Source organism: Lepisosteus oculatus, chromosome 13 (genome assembly GCF_040954835.1).
Source record: "Lepisosteus oculatus isolate fLepOcu1 chromosome 13, fLepOcu1.hap2, whole genome shotgun sequence".
Classification (NCBI taxonomy): domain Eukaryota; kingdom Metazoa; phylum Chordata; class Actinopteri; order Semionotiformes; family Lepisosteidae; genus Lepisosteus; species Lepisosteus oculatus.
Genome location: NC_090708.1, coordinates 19,188,548 through 19,205,472, shown reverse-complemented (window position 1 = coordinate 19,205,472; position 16,925 = coordinate 19,188,548). Strand labels below are relative to the sequence as shown.

At 42.0% G+C, this 16,925-nt stretch overlaps 1 protein-coding gene across 7 annotated transcripts in view; it reads left to right on the top strand.

Annotated features, from left to right (window-relative positions):
• The window catches only part of ilkap (integrin-linked kinase-associated serine/threonine phosphatase), a 28,160-nt gene extending 11,488 nt beyond the window's left edge, over positions 1-16,672 (top strand). For 5 of the 7 annotated variants that reach the window (XM_069197253.1, XM_015361593.2, XM_015361595.2 and 2 more), the window contains 2 exons: positions 12,948-13,067; positions 16,218-16,672. In XM_069197253.1, the coding sequence (XP_069053354.1) occupies positions 12,948-13,067; positions 16,218-16,659 (562 nt within the window). In that variant the 3' untranslated portion in view covers positions 16,660-16,672. Of the gene's footprint in view, positions 1-12,947; positions 13,068-15,170; positions 15,253-16,217 lie in introns of all 7 variants that reach the window. The other 2 variants (XM_069197254.1, XM_069197256.1) reach the window with 2 other exon arrangements.
• The last annotated feature ends 253 nt before the right edge of the window (positions 16,673-16,925 follow it).

The following is a 16,925-nucleotide window of genomic DNA, read 5'->3' as shown; positions in this document are numbered from 1 at the left end:
GACTGATTTGACGATTTCTGCAGCGTCCCTGGTCTCTCTCTGCTATGCTTCCTCACCCTAAGAGTTTGCAAGCATTTCAGTCCATTGAAATTCTCAGTTTATGTCAATCTTTTCCACTTCAGTCTTATTAGCTGAAAGTGTTTTGCTGGGAAGGGCTGGATGCCTCTTGTGTAGAGCATGTTCTGAACATCAGAGCTCAAATTGGGGATCTTCAACAGATGCCGTTTTGCTGGTGCTGCCAGTCTTGATTTTTTGGGGGGGTCTGTGCACACATACTAGGAGCTAATGATTTATTACCACATATCAGCAATGAACCCTTTGTTCTGAAGCCACAGTCATTCTGGCTTCTTAGGCTACTTCTGCTCTTCAGTAGCCAAAGGCTTCAGTCAAGTCATTTAAAAGCTCGGGTGGATCCAAGTCCCCATGAAACCACAAGACTATGAATGAACAACAGTTGTATGTTCGTTACCTTCCTGAAACAACATTGCATGCTACAGTTAAAAGGACATTTCTCATGAGTATTTTTGGGTGCTTGGATATTGTGGTTACGTTGTGCTTACTTATTCCATAGTCTCAGCATTTTGTGTGCTAAACCTTCGGATGAGATGGAAAGTACTGGTCTTGTTGCAGATTGCAAGTATGCATTGTTTACCCCCCGAATCTGTGTCCGCTTAACAGGATCGGCATTGTTATTTTTGTGAGGTTTGAGAGCAGTAGTTATTGCGGGAACATTCAAAAGGCTTTTTCCAGCTAGTTGCTGGTCAGTGTGTTAACATTGTGCACTCGGAGAAGTCGTAGTACAGCGTGGGAGTGTAAGCAGAGACCTGCGGCTGAGAGAGTGCTCAGCACTGTACCCTCTTCTGCAGAGACCGGGTTCATCTGTGAGTGACAGCAGGGCGTCAGCCCCCCGTGGCTGCACTCGTGAGCAGCGCGGGATGATAGCGGCTCTGCTGAACGACTTGAAGGCAGGCTTGCTGAGCTGCTGTTGTGAAACACTGCACTTGTTAAAGTGGCTGAGTGGCTGAGCTTCCAGCAGTTGTTGCATGCAGGCAGTGGTCTGTGGCGTGCCATTCCTGTGTGGCTACCTCTCTTTTCTGTTGACTGCTGGAGACACTTGTGGCCACCTGTAAAAAAAAAAAAACTTGGCAATTTATTTTCTTAACATTAATGATCATAATAGGATTTTTTTTTTCTGAAAAAATGCTCAAAATCTTGAGTGCATAGTTAAAGCAAATTTGTTATCGTATTGGGAAAGGTCAACTATTTCAAAAGTTTTTGTTCTTTTCCATCGTGGTCATTAGAATGAAAGATTTTCACTCTTTTCACAAAGGGGTGTGGGAGTATGTAACAAGCAACCCAGCCATGCTGATGAAGCTGGTACCATGGCTTCTTTCTAGATACTAGATGTGCCAAATGGTCTCCTCTCTGTGGTCACCAGTCTTACATTAACTGCTTTGACCAGTGATAAGTCCCTTTTACTTTTAACTGGATATTGCATCAGCAGAGCATTCCAATTTGCTCTCTCCTTTAGCTGTTTTTCAGTATCACATTTCTCCATATACATACATGGACAGTTGAAGACATTGAAATATTAACTCAGAAAGCCAGCATTGATTTGTCCTCTTATTATTTCTTGGGCTTAGTTACAATTATCTAACCCGCTTGATTTGGGAAGGGAGATTTGAGCCCTGTCTGCCACAGCTGCCCAGGCCTTGCAGATCATGTCTGCCCTCTCCTTTTACCTCCCTGTCTGACCAGCCCCTTCCCATCACCACAGCATTGACCACGCCCATCCAACGTAATCGACTTATTTGACCACGCCCCTCCCCAGTAGCTTCCCTGTCAGACCATGCCCCTTCCCCTCATCTCTTTGTCGGCGGGGCCACTACTGCACAAGTGCTGCCTGGAGCTGCGGTCTGTGGGATTGAGCATGGAAATACTCCTGACAGGCACAGCGTGCTGTGGCAAGGCCATGGGCAAGTGGTGAAAGTAGAGCCCTGCCTTTTCACTGGGAGCTGGTAATTAACGAGAATAATAAATAAGCACCTTGAGAGCGCAAGGAGAAACAATGTGTAATTGTCTATTGTTTCCTGTCACTAATTATAATCAACAAGTGTATTCAGCTTTTATTTCTTGAGCAGAAACCTAGCATTACTGGGATGCTTCATTTAAAGTAAAACCTAAAGACTTCCTGTCTGTCATAGCCTCATTTTTGTGGTCTTATAGGCAGACAATATGTTAAAAAATTAGGAAAGGTGTCTTTTTTGTTATGTGTTTGTGTTAATCTAGAAACCACTTAGGAGCTGTTTTATTCATCTTGAACATTGTTAATGTGACATTTTATGTTCTGCTTTGTTGTATTAGCGTGATTGCCGGTAAAGGAAAATCTTGCGACATGAGTCATTTCAGGCAAGGTGCCTGTTGCTGTGGGGTGAACGTTCTGCGACTGTTACAGCAGACTGGATGTAAAGCTGTCTGTCAGTACTGGCAAAATATTCTTTCATACATTTTACCCTAGAGAATGAACAGTGCAGACTCCAGTTCATATTATTAGCACAGATCCCTTCTGTGGGCTATGCAGAAATAATGCAACACTAAACATAAACAGGTTTTAAGAGCTGTGTATACCTGACAGTATTTAATCAGACACCTGGAGTGAACTTTAAATAGGTTCATGTGCATTTATATCAGTGTGTGTAAAGAAGAAAGATTTTACTTAATAAAATCTTTGCATTTCTATACAGGACATAAAACATGTAACAAACATTGGGGGCTATTCAACCTATCTAGCTCATTTGGTCCCTAGTAACTAATTTAATTGGGTTGTTAGAATCAAAAATAGTTAGGGATCTTGTTCCAGACTCCTCCAATCCTTTGTAAACGTGTGTCCTGTTCTAAATTTTAAATGCACTCTCTGTAGTTTGCACTTGTGTCTTCTGATTTGTGTTTCACTGTTAACTATGAAGGAGCTCACTGGGTTGTCAATATCATTGAGGGGTTTGAATACTTCATATCGTAGTCTTCTCTGTTCAAGACTAAAAAGCTTCTGTTGTTTTACTCTGTCAGTGTAGGACGCAGCAGCAATGCTTTTGAATGATGTGGTGACTTCATTTGCACACAGTACTCTAGATTCAGTTTTAACAGTGTATTGCATAATTTTAGCATCCCTTGATTTAAATTATTTGCTTTTAACTATCTTAACTTGCTATTTTTTGTTTTTTTACTGCTTCCATATATTGTCTGCCAGATGCAAATATATCAACATTTAAACTCCTAGGTCTTTTTCATAGTTTATTTAAGCTTAGTTTTTCCCATCTTGTTTCCCCATATATTTATAGTGCATGATTTTTCCACCCATTTTCGTTCGTAGCTTCTATAGCTTTGTGATAATATGCTCCCTATACCAGAATCTAGACATTTATATAAATTAGCAAGAGGAGTGGTCCTAATACAGATCCCTGTGGTACCCCACTAATTACATCACTGCAATTTCAACATCTCACATTTTCTAAGGAGAGTAGAGCATATTCATACTTTTTAGCAATAAATAATTGCAGTGAAATCAGGTAAGAACTTGTCAATTTTATGAGTTGTGAAAGGTGCCTGAAGCAAGAACACTGTCGTTTGTCCAACCATTTCTGTTTTCTTTCAGGAAATTGTGGCTTCTTTTTGTAAAAATATTTGTGCACTATTAGATTTTTTTGTAAAGCTGATACTTAGAAATTTCTTTTGTTTTTGTTTATCAGACATTTGAAATTTCTTCCTTTTGCTTGTGCTGTTGTTTGTTTCTGGTTTTCAAGTTTTCAAAACTTTTGCACTTTGTGAGACAGTGCAGTGGGATAGAGGTGGTGATATTAAACTTAATGTAATGGAGAAAATATTACTATAGACAGCCTTTAAAGTACCCAACAAATATGAGAACTCATCACCAGTGACAGACCTATGGATTGAGGGATGGATGGATTTTTTGTCACTTTGAAAAACACATGACACAACTGTGCAAGAGACACTGTCTGGTTAATTACATGTTCAGCTTTAACAATGTGCAGACTAATGAGAAAACGGGAAACATGAGGGACAGGCCATGTACTGGAAAGCAGAGGGCCACCACCTTGCTGAAACAGGGCCATCGTACCTGTCTAATCCAATGTGTAATTGTCTGTAGACTGCATGCACCGCAGTGGCTACAGATCAAGGAATTTCAAGATGTAACTCACACAGTAGACTACTTGTAGTTTGCCAACTGCAATAATAATCTGCATTGTCAGAACTAAACGGTTAACAGGATTTTACTTTCAGCAGACCTGACAAAGGATAAAGTATCTGTAGATCATATGGTGGGCATAATGCTTTCTTCTGCATTATTTAGACCAACTGGTGGGGCAGTGGAAATGTGAAGATGTGGGAAGGAATCTCCTTCAATACAAGAACAGGTCCCGAGTTAACTCTGCCAGGGTTGTTAATTTAGGGAGGTCATGCCTTATACTAGCTTTGTAAGATTCGTTTTTCATGGTTTTCTGTGATTTTGTTTGATTATGCTGAAAATATTTGAATTCATTATAGCTGTGTGTTGCATTTGTGCATCAGTGTATAAAACATTTTCAGATGAGGGAGCGTTGCAGATAGCAACCTGGAAATGTATCATGTATGAAAATACATTAGCTTCTGTTAGCTGGATTTCCACTGATGCTTAGATGGGATGTAGTGGTTGCTCGCTCTGGCAGCAGAGGGCATAGTGTGATTGGAGGGCTGAAGTCTTCAGGATTGTCGTACCCTGTCCCGGTACACTCCTCCCTTGATAGTGGGTGGGCTCAGACTGCAGCTCCTCCGGGGGTGGGATCCCTTGGGTGGTCTCTCACACTAGCAGGGAGAGGTGGCGGGGGTGTGGATAACTAATTGAAGGTTGTGTGTTGGCCCACCATTGAAGTTCTACAGAAATATTGGAGGCACCCTTTTCAGCTACAGCAGGCCCTGCACTAGGTGTTTACAGTAGCTCAACCACCAGAACAATTAGCAGTGAACTGGGTACAATCCACAGGGCCCTGGTTTTACTGTTTGAGCAAACTGCAGGCACAGACCTGTGATCCAGCTCCTATTAACTGGCACCACTGCTGCGGACAATGTTTTAACAAGGAAGGAGGACCTCGGTAAGAAAAAGATGAAAATGTTAGTGATTCAACTATCTACCTATAAATGTTACTACTGGTAACTGCTGCTAGTTAAATGCTACTAGCGAAGTATTTTGGTTTAATAAAGAGTTTTATAGGACAATTTTCCTTGTTTTACAATGTTTTCAGCCATCAAATCCACTGCAGGCACCAGACTGTTATTTGATTATATTGAGAAATGTTGCCCTGGTTACCAGTTGAACCTGTCGGTAGCCATCACTTCACCCTGACCTTTTGTAACTTTTCCAGTAATTTGATTTGGAGGCTTTCTTAAGGATAAGCTGATTCTGGATTCCACTACATTGCATTATATCGGTGTGAAGAGAAACAGTTGCAGGTCTGGCACACAATTTCATGCCATGTTTAAGCCACAGGACGTGCAATGCTGGGTGCCTCAATAAAGGCCCTCGACAACTAGAAGCTAGTTGACTTCTTTGAATTTAGGAGCAAACATCGTGTAATCTCCTCAAAGTCTTTGTGCAAACGAGAGGAAGTTCACCTACCAGTAGTACTCAATCACAGAATTCCTTTATTTCAGAGAACTCCAGCAAATGGACTTGCCCTAACTGCAGTTTAAGAGCAGTCACTAGTGGAACTTTGTATGACTGCTGTAAGGGCAGGTTAGGAACGTGTAGTAATTCCCTTTCACGGTAAGCTTTAAAATCACCATGATAACTCCTTAGCCTGTTGTGGAACAAGAACACGGGGTTTATACATGACAGTATCAGGAATCGAGGAGCTGTTTTGTATCGGCTGAAGTGTTACCACTTGTGGCAGAGAGAAGTTTTGGGATGAGAGCCAGCAGAGTGAAAATAAAGAGCTCCTAAACCAGAGTTAACTTTCTTATTGATTCTACAGGAAATGAATGTAATTTTGCAACATGGCCTAAAGAATGTTAATGTGTATTTTTAAATCTCAGAGTTGTGATCCAACCAGGATTTGTTCATCCTTTCAATTTTTTTAATGAGGTGAATCATTTCTGTGTACAAAAGTGAGATATTTCCCTTGCCTTATCTTCCTCCACTCCTGCATAGCTTCAGGAAAGTAGCAGGACTTCATTAATTACAATGTTTGCTGCACCAGCTTTTTATCCCTTATTCATAGTTTCCTGTTGAGATCGCGTTACTGGTAGGCAGGTGCCATTTAGCTTCGAAAAGAGACTTTTTTCTGTTGCCAGGAGAGAGAGAGAGAAGCGAGTACCTGGGAATGGAGGGTGGTGAAGTTTGGCAGCCTGCATTTTCTCATTCTGTGTGGACCATGGAACTGGAGAACAAAAGAGAAAGTGCGAACAAGAAGAGGCTTTTTGTTCTGTATTTTAATTGCTTAGCAGGTGCCCTTGTCCAGCTCGAATCTGGTTCTGCTTTCATCTTACAGATTCAAGGTAGTGTGATGGTCAGTGGTAAAATGTGATGTCGTTCTGAATGATAAGCTTATGCAGATAAAGCACAATTTGGTCGTATTTGTCTTGTGGCGCTGTTATTACTGCACCGTCTCCCCGATTCACAGATCGGAATAGTGTCGTGTCTGAATTTCTATGAGTCTTACTGCAGTGTCTCCCCAGTTCACAGATCGGAATAGTGTCGTGTCTGAATTTCGATGGGTCTTACTGCAGTGTCTCCCCAGTTCACAGATCGGAATAGTGTCGTGTCTGAATTTCGATGGGTCTTACTGCAGTGTCTCCCCAGTTCGCAGATCGGAATAGTGTCGTGTCTGAATTTCTATGAGTCTTACTGCAGTGTCTCCCCGATTCGCAGATCGGAATAGTGTCGTGTCTGAATTTCTATGAGTCTTACTGCAGTGTCTCCCCGATTCGCAGATCGGAATAGTGTCGTGTCTGAATTTCGATGGGTCTTACTGCAGTGCCTCCCCGATTCGCAGATCGGAATAGTGTCGTGTCTGAATTTCGATGGGTCTTACTGCAGTGCCTCCCCAGTTCACAGATTGGAATAGTGTCGTGTCTGAATTTCTATGAGTCTTACTGCAGTGCCTCCCCGATTCGCAGATTGGAATAGTGCCATGTCTGAACGATAGTTCTCGGTTGCTCTGTTTTTATGCTTCTGGGTTTTACAGAAACTTCTCTTAAAAAGTTAATTTGTCAAAAAGGGGGGAGAAGGCTGAGAAGGAGTGTTTACCTCCTAGGGAGAGACTGCCAAAACCCTTCAAGGTCTTGGATATAAAACTACTAATTTATTAAGAAAAAGAAACATAATTTATCTTCAGCTGAAACAGTGCCAGGTAGCGCAATTAACAGCAAATAAGATGGAAAAATATATCTGCGAGAGACAGAATGTGTTCTGAGCGCTGCACATGGAGGCTGTCCAAGTTTTACGACGGAGGATGCCTGAGAACAGTAGTATGTGTTCCCGGAGGGGCTATAGACCCGCATGGAAGATGCTGCCAAAGATTTATGGAGAGGCAGAATGGGGAGAGAAGCGCAAGGCATCTCCAAGGAAGTGGGAATACCATGTTAACCCTTCGAGGGACAGTCCCCTCATCTCTGGTTCCATCTCGCAGTCCGTTTCCTTGTTCACGCCCTGTTGCCCCAGCGGCTGTCTGTTACTCCTAGCCTTCTCATCAGCTGTTCTTTTCTGCAGTTCCCCCCCTTTCCCTGCCAGCCACTAAGCTCTAAGATTGTGACTCTAGCACAGAACTCGGTTGTTAAAATACTTCTTCATATTTCCTCTGGTCAAGTTTTTCAGATCAGTATTTTATTTTCCTAATGAGGGTACCATTTTAGACCATCCGTTGAAGTAGACCTCAGCAGACTCCAGATTAAATTCACTGAAATGAATTCTTTTGTATACAGAATATAGTAGTTTGTTCTGAACAGGTGTAGGTTTGTAGAAAAGAAGTGAAAGGACTAATTTATATGTTCTCCAATTTCGGTCGTGATCGGACTACCTGGTTGGTTTGTGCAGTATGGTTCTTTACAACTAATAGTCTTTGAAGTTACCTCTTCTTGAAAATATTATATTGTAAATCCTTTAGGGCACACATAAGAATTTGTGCCAATACAGAGAGTGGCAATATCTTACACTTGTACGGCACTTCATCGCAGATGAGGATCTCAAAGAATCAAAATAGGTTCTAGTACAGTGGTGTCCATTCCTGATCGTGGAGACCTGCAATTTAGTAGGTTTTTGGGTCACCCATAAATCATTAATGCCTATACACCAGGACCAGTGTTTTGACCACTGAAGCAAGTGAGTACTTCTGAGATCATCGGAAAATGAACATAGCAGCCCTGTGTAGCTCTTAGAGATCACAGTTGGCCTTTTCTGTCTTAATTATAAATCAGGTACCTTACTAAATTGCCCCAAACTCACATGCATTCCAAGTCTTTACAGATTCATGAATTAAGAGTGACCTATAAGATCTGCTGTACTGTGGCTGTCCAGGAGGGTTGGCCAGTCCTTCTCTTGTATGAGCATTTGAATTAAGGCTTCTCGTATTATTTAGCACCTGTGTTTAGAAAACAGACTGGTGAACATGTAGAGATTTAATTTACTTGATTTTGAAGAGGAGAGAATTCATAACTTAAAATTGACCGCACTTGAGGCCATAACAGCCTTGTTCTAGTGCTTTATAGAAGTATAATTATGACATATTGTAACTTTTTTTTTAAAGTACAGGGAAACTGCATCTTAAAAACTACCCCTGTCTCCAAATGTGTGGAGGCTGCTGGCATGCAATAAGAAAGTCACAATGGTTTGTGTTATTTCAAAGCTCTGGGATATGTGGAAACATGCTGGGATTAGTGCAGGAGGATGAGTGCGTGCCTCTCTGTCGGCAGTTTCTGTGGGCAGTTCAAGCTTTTGCTGCCCCTGAGGCAATGATTTTAATGTAAACAATGGTTTTGAAAAAATTACCTAATTTACCATAGTTTATTTTTTTCCTGAGGAGGTGTAGAGTTTCTGCTGTCATCGCTGTTCTTTGGAGCAAGGAATTCTTTAACATAACTTTCTCCAGCTCTGATCTTAGCTGTTTTGCAATGAAATGTTCCAGTCTCAGCTGTCTTCAGCACTAGAGACCCCTTTCATCTGATGGCCTGTTTGACGAAAAGATCCTCTGTCAGGCGCTGAAACAAATCTTTTGCATTCTAAAAAGCTGCAGCCCTCGCACACTTCATTATTGCTTCATTTGTGTGATCTATAGCTGTAATAATGTACGGTCTTCCAGAAAAAAAAAATTTCTTTCCTTGACCACATGTAGCTCTGAAGCATTCTTATTTTGTGCCGTCTTGATGGTAAAAGCATTCCCTTCTGCACTGTCGTAAGTAATGTAGAAATACAATGTCTCTGGTCTTCAGTGAATGCTTTACACTTACTGGCATATAAACACTCAACTCTCAGCACTCCAGTTCAGTCACTTCGATAAGGAACACTACAGCAATTCATCCTGGCTGCCTGAAAGCTGCCTCCCTGCACCTCAGTAACTAACTGCACTGTCAACACTCCATTGTCAGCTTATGGCTTTTCTATTTAATGAGGGTTTCAGTGGCTGCTCACAGTGTGAAGTAAATAGACCTTCTATTGTGAAGTGGTCATTTTTCATTCAGCGCATTGGTTTTTGCAGGCCCAAATTTTCACACGAATCCATCCTTGTAAGGTAATAGAGTAACGCTACAAATCACGGTTGTTGGAGCGTTTTTCTCCTTTTTTATTTCAAGGTATGCTGCCCTTTCCTGGGTTTGTTTACATTCCTCAAGCATGCAGTGGTGGTGGGACAAGAATATCGAGGTTGGGTTGCGAGATCGCTGTGGCCAGCAGGCTGGCAGCTGAGGGTGTCGAACTGGCCAGCCACTTCTCCATCATGAAAAGGCCATGTTTGCAACACTTGTCCAGTATTTACACCTGCGCTAGAGTCACCACATTCATTTTGAAAGACAATTTCTCTCTCTTTTTTGCCATGGGAAGTGAAAGTCATTAGATGCAGTATAAAGCTTAGTATATTTGATTTAGATACACAGAGCTAGGTTGGGAAGTTCTACGTCTCAAATTATATGATATTTGGAATTATAAGGTGCAGACAGTTTGAAGCTATTTGTCAGTTCTGTACAAACTGAGAAACTCTCGTCTGAAAAGGGCAGTTAGTAAGACTTTTCTCATTACTATTATTAAGACTTATTTATCTCTTGTTTCTTTATTTCTGCTTGAATAGCTGTACGACTTTTTAAAAGAAGTATGAGAAACCAATGGCTGTTTTTGCTATATTGGGCCCAGATTGTTCAAATGCCTCATGCTCACCCCAACAGTGCAGGAAGATATGACAACAGGCAATTCCTCCTGCCAGAATGAAGTAGCTAATCTGCCATTCTAAGGCTTTTAATGCAGTAAGAGTCATATAGTACCAGATGAATAGACTCCTGTTTGTCTCACCCACTCTCCTCCATTAGCAGTGCAAGAATTCTGGTTCAGCCAGGCCTTGAATAATTCCTGTAAGAAAAAACTTAAAACTGGCAGCGAAACCTAAATCAAAGCATAAACAATCTCAGGACTGAGGACTCCTGCCGCAGAAACCCAGAGAGTCAAGGGGGTTTTAAGTCTAAGTATGCGCTTACTCGCCAGCCCTTTACAGCTGAGCACATCCGAAGTGTTGCTTGGGTTCTGTTCAGATCCCAGACTGACAGCTCACCGAGCGCAGACAGCAAGTGGGGTAACAGAGCCTTCATTCTGCAGCCCTGCGGAAGCTGGCTGCACCCAGGCAATTACACAGGAGACAGCGGGCTGATTCCAAACAATTAGAGAGGAGACAACCGCACATCAGCCCTCAGCTGTCACCCAGCGCCCCTGTTTGCACTGCGGCTCCGCGTTTCGGCTTTCACATGCCATGCCGCAGCAGCGTAATTAAGCTAAATTGGGTGTTAAATGGCAGCAGCTGTCAGTGCGCATAAACAGTTAGATGCATGTTTTTTGTTTTGATAAGTGGATTTTTCATAATATGTGTAATGGGGGCAGCTGTGGGGGGGGGTTGGTTGATGACAGCAGTGCTTGAGAGGCCAGGAGACTGACAGCAGTGGAGACGGTGCCCCCCCACCCCTGTCTCTCCACAGGGCTGAAGCAGTCCAGGCCAGCAATTTGAGTGTGAGGGGAGAGGCTACCAGCTGAAGCTTGAATAATTTAGATATCAAAACACGCACAGATCTTTATTTTAAAAAGAAAATAGACCTTTCCTTGTTTTTTGTCCCTCTTCATACATGGAAGTGTTTCTTCCATAGACTAGATTTTTATGTATTACCAAGACATGGTAATATGGTGTTGTCAAGTTTTTAAGACTTATAACCTCGATCATTAACATGACATATTCATGCCTGAAGTTCCATAGCATTTTTTTTCTATGAAGTCCCTTTGTTTATTGCTCGTCTTTTAAGGAGAAGACAGGAGTTTTATATTCATCCCTGGTGTTTCATCACTATAAATTTGAAGATGTGATATTAGCTGAATGGTTGCTCAGTTCATAAGTAGTTTCAAGTGCGAGTTATTTCGGAGGGTGTTAATTTATACAACATCCTGTAAGGATGAAGATATCAATACACACAGCATGGGCAGTAGCCAGTTGTTCACCCAATTCCGGGATCCCCTAGTGGGTTACCCTGTAATGAGGCTCTTAAACCTGTAGGGTAGTCAGTGGTTACTTCATGATAGTTTCTATTCTTTGAAATAATCTTGTTATTTTATGATGGAGGATTTTTTTTTTTTCCAAAGTAAGAGGGGAAAAAAAACATTCCTACATCTATAACTTAGATTTGTGTATCATAAAGGTTTAAGGTTTGTGTTGGAAGTGGGTATCCTGGTTTCCTCATCCATTTAAAATTCCTTTTTACACTCTACTGAGTATTGAAAAATCTTATAATGATTGTTGAACCACATTTAAATGAGCAAACAAATATGCAAAAATGATGTCTAGACAGCTTTGTTCTGAAAATAAAGCCCCCTTTTATGCCTGTTTTTGTTTACATCATGAGTAAACACCAATACATCATGGAACGACAGGAGGAATGTGGAAAGCAATATTGTGGGCAGCAGTGGAACTTCAGAAGGTTTTTAAAAATTCTTTGAGCAAGGAGAGGCAGTCTTGGCTTTGCTGTTCCATTCCAGTGCATGACTTCAGTCCAACCTCTGCTTTGCTACCTTAATTGAACATCAGTTACTCCATTGGCACTGCTACTGTAGCTCGCCACCATACTCCACATTAGCTTTGCTTAAGAGAGCAGTAACCTAAGAGAGGTTGCAAAGTGGAGTGGCTGCTTGCCCTTACTGTCACTTTCGGTAAAAAGTGACAGTTACTGTCCTCCACAAAGCTGTTCCATGCCCCTATAATACTGTGTAAAGGCAAAATCCTGTTTGCATTCCTACAAAAACATCTGCAGTATAATATATGTGGCCTGCCCCTACTTTAATTTTCTAAACTTGAGTCTCCAGAAAAGGAAGAATGATTGTTGTACCCCATTCCTCCATAAAATTTCAAGTACAGTCCTGACAAACTTGGAATGCATTAGCCCCATTTTCCAGCTCTTTCTGGAATTGTGTGGAATGAAGGACCAATCTACTGAATCTTAAAAAAATGTTCTAAATGTTGATTAGAGATCCTTTCAATCAGTGCAAAAAAATACAGATAAAAGGATCTCATAAGTCCTGAAAACAGTCCGAACTCTTATTTCTTGAAGTTAAGTAGTTCATTCAGACATGAGCAAAAACTGACGTTTACTGTCAGCTACAGCAGAGTTATTTTCCTGAATTTGATTGTAAACTCCTCTGCTGGTGCTCTCTCCTCGTGTAGGGACGGCCGTATTCTGGGAGTACTGGAGGTGTCTCGATCGCTGGGTGATGGCCAGTACAAGCGCTGTGGGGTGATCTCAACGCCTGATGTCCGCCGCTGCCAGCTCACATCCAATGACAAGTACAGCCCTTTTTAATGTTTTTTGTAATTTAATACCCACCAGTTTGGGTTCACCAGCTGGTTTTAAGACTTAATTCTCCAGCATCAGCCCACATACCACATAAGAGAGAATGCATGGACTGGATTCTCCAGCATGCCCATCTGCAGTGCCATTCATTTTTTGCAGGCTCTACAGCACCCGACAGCAGAATTAGTGCTGATTGGAGGAGCAAAGTGTCTGTCACATCACACCTTTTGGTGCCTGTCAAGTCACAGAAGTCACGGTTTTTCTGGAAAACAGAGGCAGACTTGCCCTGGCAGTAACTCCAGTTGTGCAACACAGCTGATGACACACAGGATTCTGGCTAATGACATGGCTTGAACACTCTTGTAAAGCATAGATATTGGGGGCTTCTGAGTAGCTGAACCAGTAAAGACACTCCTTATGAGCACATCTGTGAACACTGTATTCTAGATGTTTGCCTGGTCAGATCTGGCCTCTGTCTGTGATGGCAGCCATGTGTTGGCCAGGGCACCCTTGCCTTGCCTTGCCTTGCCTTGCCTTGCCAGGCAGCAGCAAACCCTGGATAACATTGATTATCTTTGATCTCAATGAAAGACTTCAGTTAGAGCTGAAATCTTTTTGGGAGATTTCCTGTTATAGATCTATATAGATCCATATTACAGATCTCATAGATCTATAAAAAGCATACCTGAAATGTTATAATGCTTGGCGGCGAGGATTTTCAAGACATGGCAGACAGTTCTAAAAACTTTTATTATTTTCATAGATATTATCAGTGGTGGATATGGCTCTGTCTCTTTTCCTCCTCGTTAATCACATAGGCGTCCCTAAGGCTGAGCATTTCCGATGTCACCAGAGACCCTCACCCTAGACACCTTATCTGCTGTGTCTGCCACTCCCCTGCTCAGTGACATACTCCTCCCCTCACCCCACCGTCATCTGTCAGCGAGCCCCTCAGGTGATTCCCTGGACTTCCCGACTTGGCACGGAAGGAGTTGGCGAATATTTACTCTTCTGCTTGGCGTTACAATGTAAACCACTGGCCAGTTTGCCCGTGCATGGCTGATTCCCTGAAGAGCCAGTGGTTGTTTGTGCATGTCTCTGTAAAAGGCCATTAGGCAAATTACTCTTTCTGAGGAGATATGCTGGTAAGACAAGGTGTCTAGCTGACAGTGAAAGTGACGAACAAGTTCAGGTCTCAGATTTTAAAGTCAGATGGATATATCCATTTATAAGTGACTGAACTGTTTAAAATAGGCCAAGCTTAGATAAAACAACAAGGAAGTTTATTTAAATTCCAGTAGCTCTTAGGAATCTTGAGAAACTCCACAGAGGCTCAGACAAAAGGGAGCCTTCCACTAGAAACACTTTCCTTCCGCCTGAAACAACTGTACAGAAGAGTAGAGTGTTAAACAAGCCGGCATCTCTGGTTCATTCGAACGAGCAGTACATGGTGTTTGTCAGTGTAGCCAAGTCTCTGACTTGTGAGAACGGCCAAATCTGTGGTGGTTTATGCTAATAAAAACAGAACTGTGGTATTTGTGTGTTGGAGAGAATGAATGTGTGTGTTTGAGAGTTTGTGTGGTATGAGTAATTAGTGGATCCCTGCTGGGGTGTCAGCATAAGTGACTTTTAATAACAAATGCAGTACATTGCTGACCCACACTGTAAGTTGATGATTGGTTGTGGTCTTTCAAACACAAGAACATAAGAATGGAGGAAATGAAAGGAGTCCATTTAGCTATGGTAGCCTGTTTTCTTTTTCCAGCGGTTTGCCTAATTGATTCAAGAATCTCATCCAGCTATTTTCTGGGGGGAAGCCAGAGTATCGATTTCAGTCTGGGCAGAATGATCCAGACCCTCATAACTCTTTGTGTAAAACAGCGCCTCCTGTTTTTCAGTTTTAAATGCAAATATTGCCGTTGATTTTAAAGAAGTCCTTTAGGTTGAATTAGTCAATACGGTGGGAAGTCTTTTTCCATGAAAAAGGTGATCTGTGATAAATTTTATCTGTTTCTTTAGTTAATTTCCTTCTTTATTTTCTCTTTCTAAGTTTTTTTGGCTGAAAGACCACTGACGTTTAATTTTGTGTGTGGCAGATTCATGATCCTGGCCTGTGATGGCCTCTTTAAGGTCTTCGCTCCAGAAGAAGCTGTTAAGTTTGTGATGGGCATCCTGCAGGTAGGTCAAATGCTGTTCCCCCTGAGGAGTGTAATCTGGAATACCAATCTGTCAGACAGTCTCTCTGCCGTGTCTTGGGCGCTCTGACCGACAGAAGGCTGCTTGTGATCATTATATTACAGGTGTGCTTTGTGTGGTTCATTTTTTTGCTAATTTATAGTTTGATTACAAAACTGTATAGTTTATAGGCTGATATAAGCTATATAAATTAAAATCTGGAACAAAAGTCTTTTTTTTCCCTGAGAAATTATCCTCAGGTCATTCAGAAGGGTCTGGTTCAACTTACATTATTCAAAACCAACAGTTTGCAGGATCTTTGACAAACCTCTTCCTCTACTTTTTGCAAAAGAAAATTCCTACTTGCATCTCTGGCACAAGTGTGTTTATAAATCCACTATCGTTTTCTTTTTTACATTCTGGAATGTATTTTGCTGTCATTTCCAAGTATGTGTGTATTAAGTTACATAGCTCTTGTTTTGCAGGCTACATATATCGCTCACACTCACTGTCGAAATGACCACAAGCTCTACAGCAAGAATTAAGTGGCGATACGAAGTCAGTACTATCCTGCCAAAATAAGCTGACATTTTTCTACCTAGAGCTCCAGTCTTGTTTTAGAAAACAGACCTTTCTGGTTCACAAGTAGATATTCTCAGTCAATGCTGATAGGTGAGCTATTAATGTTCTATTTCTAAATATATCTATATTCACTGATTTTTCTCAATAAACCGAAGGGACAGGTTATTTAAATTAAAAATATTGGGGGGAAAAAAAAACAATGTAATTCAAATCATCCATATTGGCTGCATGATGCATTTGGTTGCCTACAATTAAAGTGTGGTTTCTGTGCACTCCAAGCATGTATCAAGAGAACAGTGGTAAAGAGTGTAAACAAGGAGAAGAGACGCTGATCTGAGTTCTGTTGTGCCGGAGCCCGAGCTTAGCCCCTGCATGTGTTTTGGCAGGACGAAGCGCTGGAAAAGAAGGAAGGGAAGGCGCGGCAGGAAGCCCAGTTTGAAACGGCGTGCCATCGGCTGGCCAGCGAAGCAGTGCGGCGGGGCTGCGCGGACAACGTCACGGTCATACTCGTGGCCATCGAGTTCTAGATCTCCGGATCCTGCCCTGCGCTGCCCGGGTGTGTCGGGGATTCCCATCATCACGCACACCAGGAGGCTAAGGGACAGGAGCGCACTGGCCTGCTTTCCAAGACCCCCCAGCTATGGGACCCCTGGCCAGCTGGGCCAGCAAAAAACATTTTTATACGGCCAGATTTGGAGAGATGGGAGAAACAAAAGAAGCATTCCTTCTGTCCTAGCTGGACTGGTTCGTGTAAGCCCTTTGTTTACCTATGAAGCAATGATGCGATGTAGACGTTTATGCTTACGGCTGCATGAAAGTAAAGTTTGAAAAGTACAACAAACTGATTCTCGTGACTTGTCTTTTTTCTTTTTCTTTTTAAGAATAAAATAGCCTTAATGTTGCTGACATGCTAAAGACCCTGGGCCATGTCTGCAGCATGTTTAAACATGAAGATTTTCATTTCTGTTTGCATTTTGAGTCACTGAAACAAAAAGCACTGGGAAATGGAATGAGTTTGCCGAAAACAAGTCATTGAGAAGCGTCCTGCCCTCCACAAGGAGCATCGGTGTTGAATTGGTCAATACAGCTTGGTT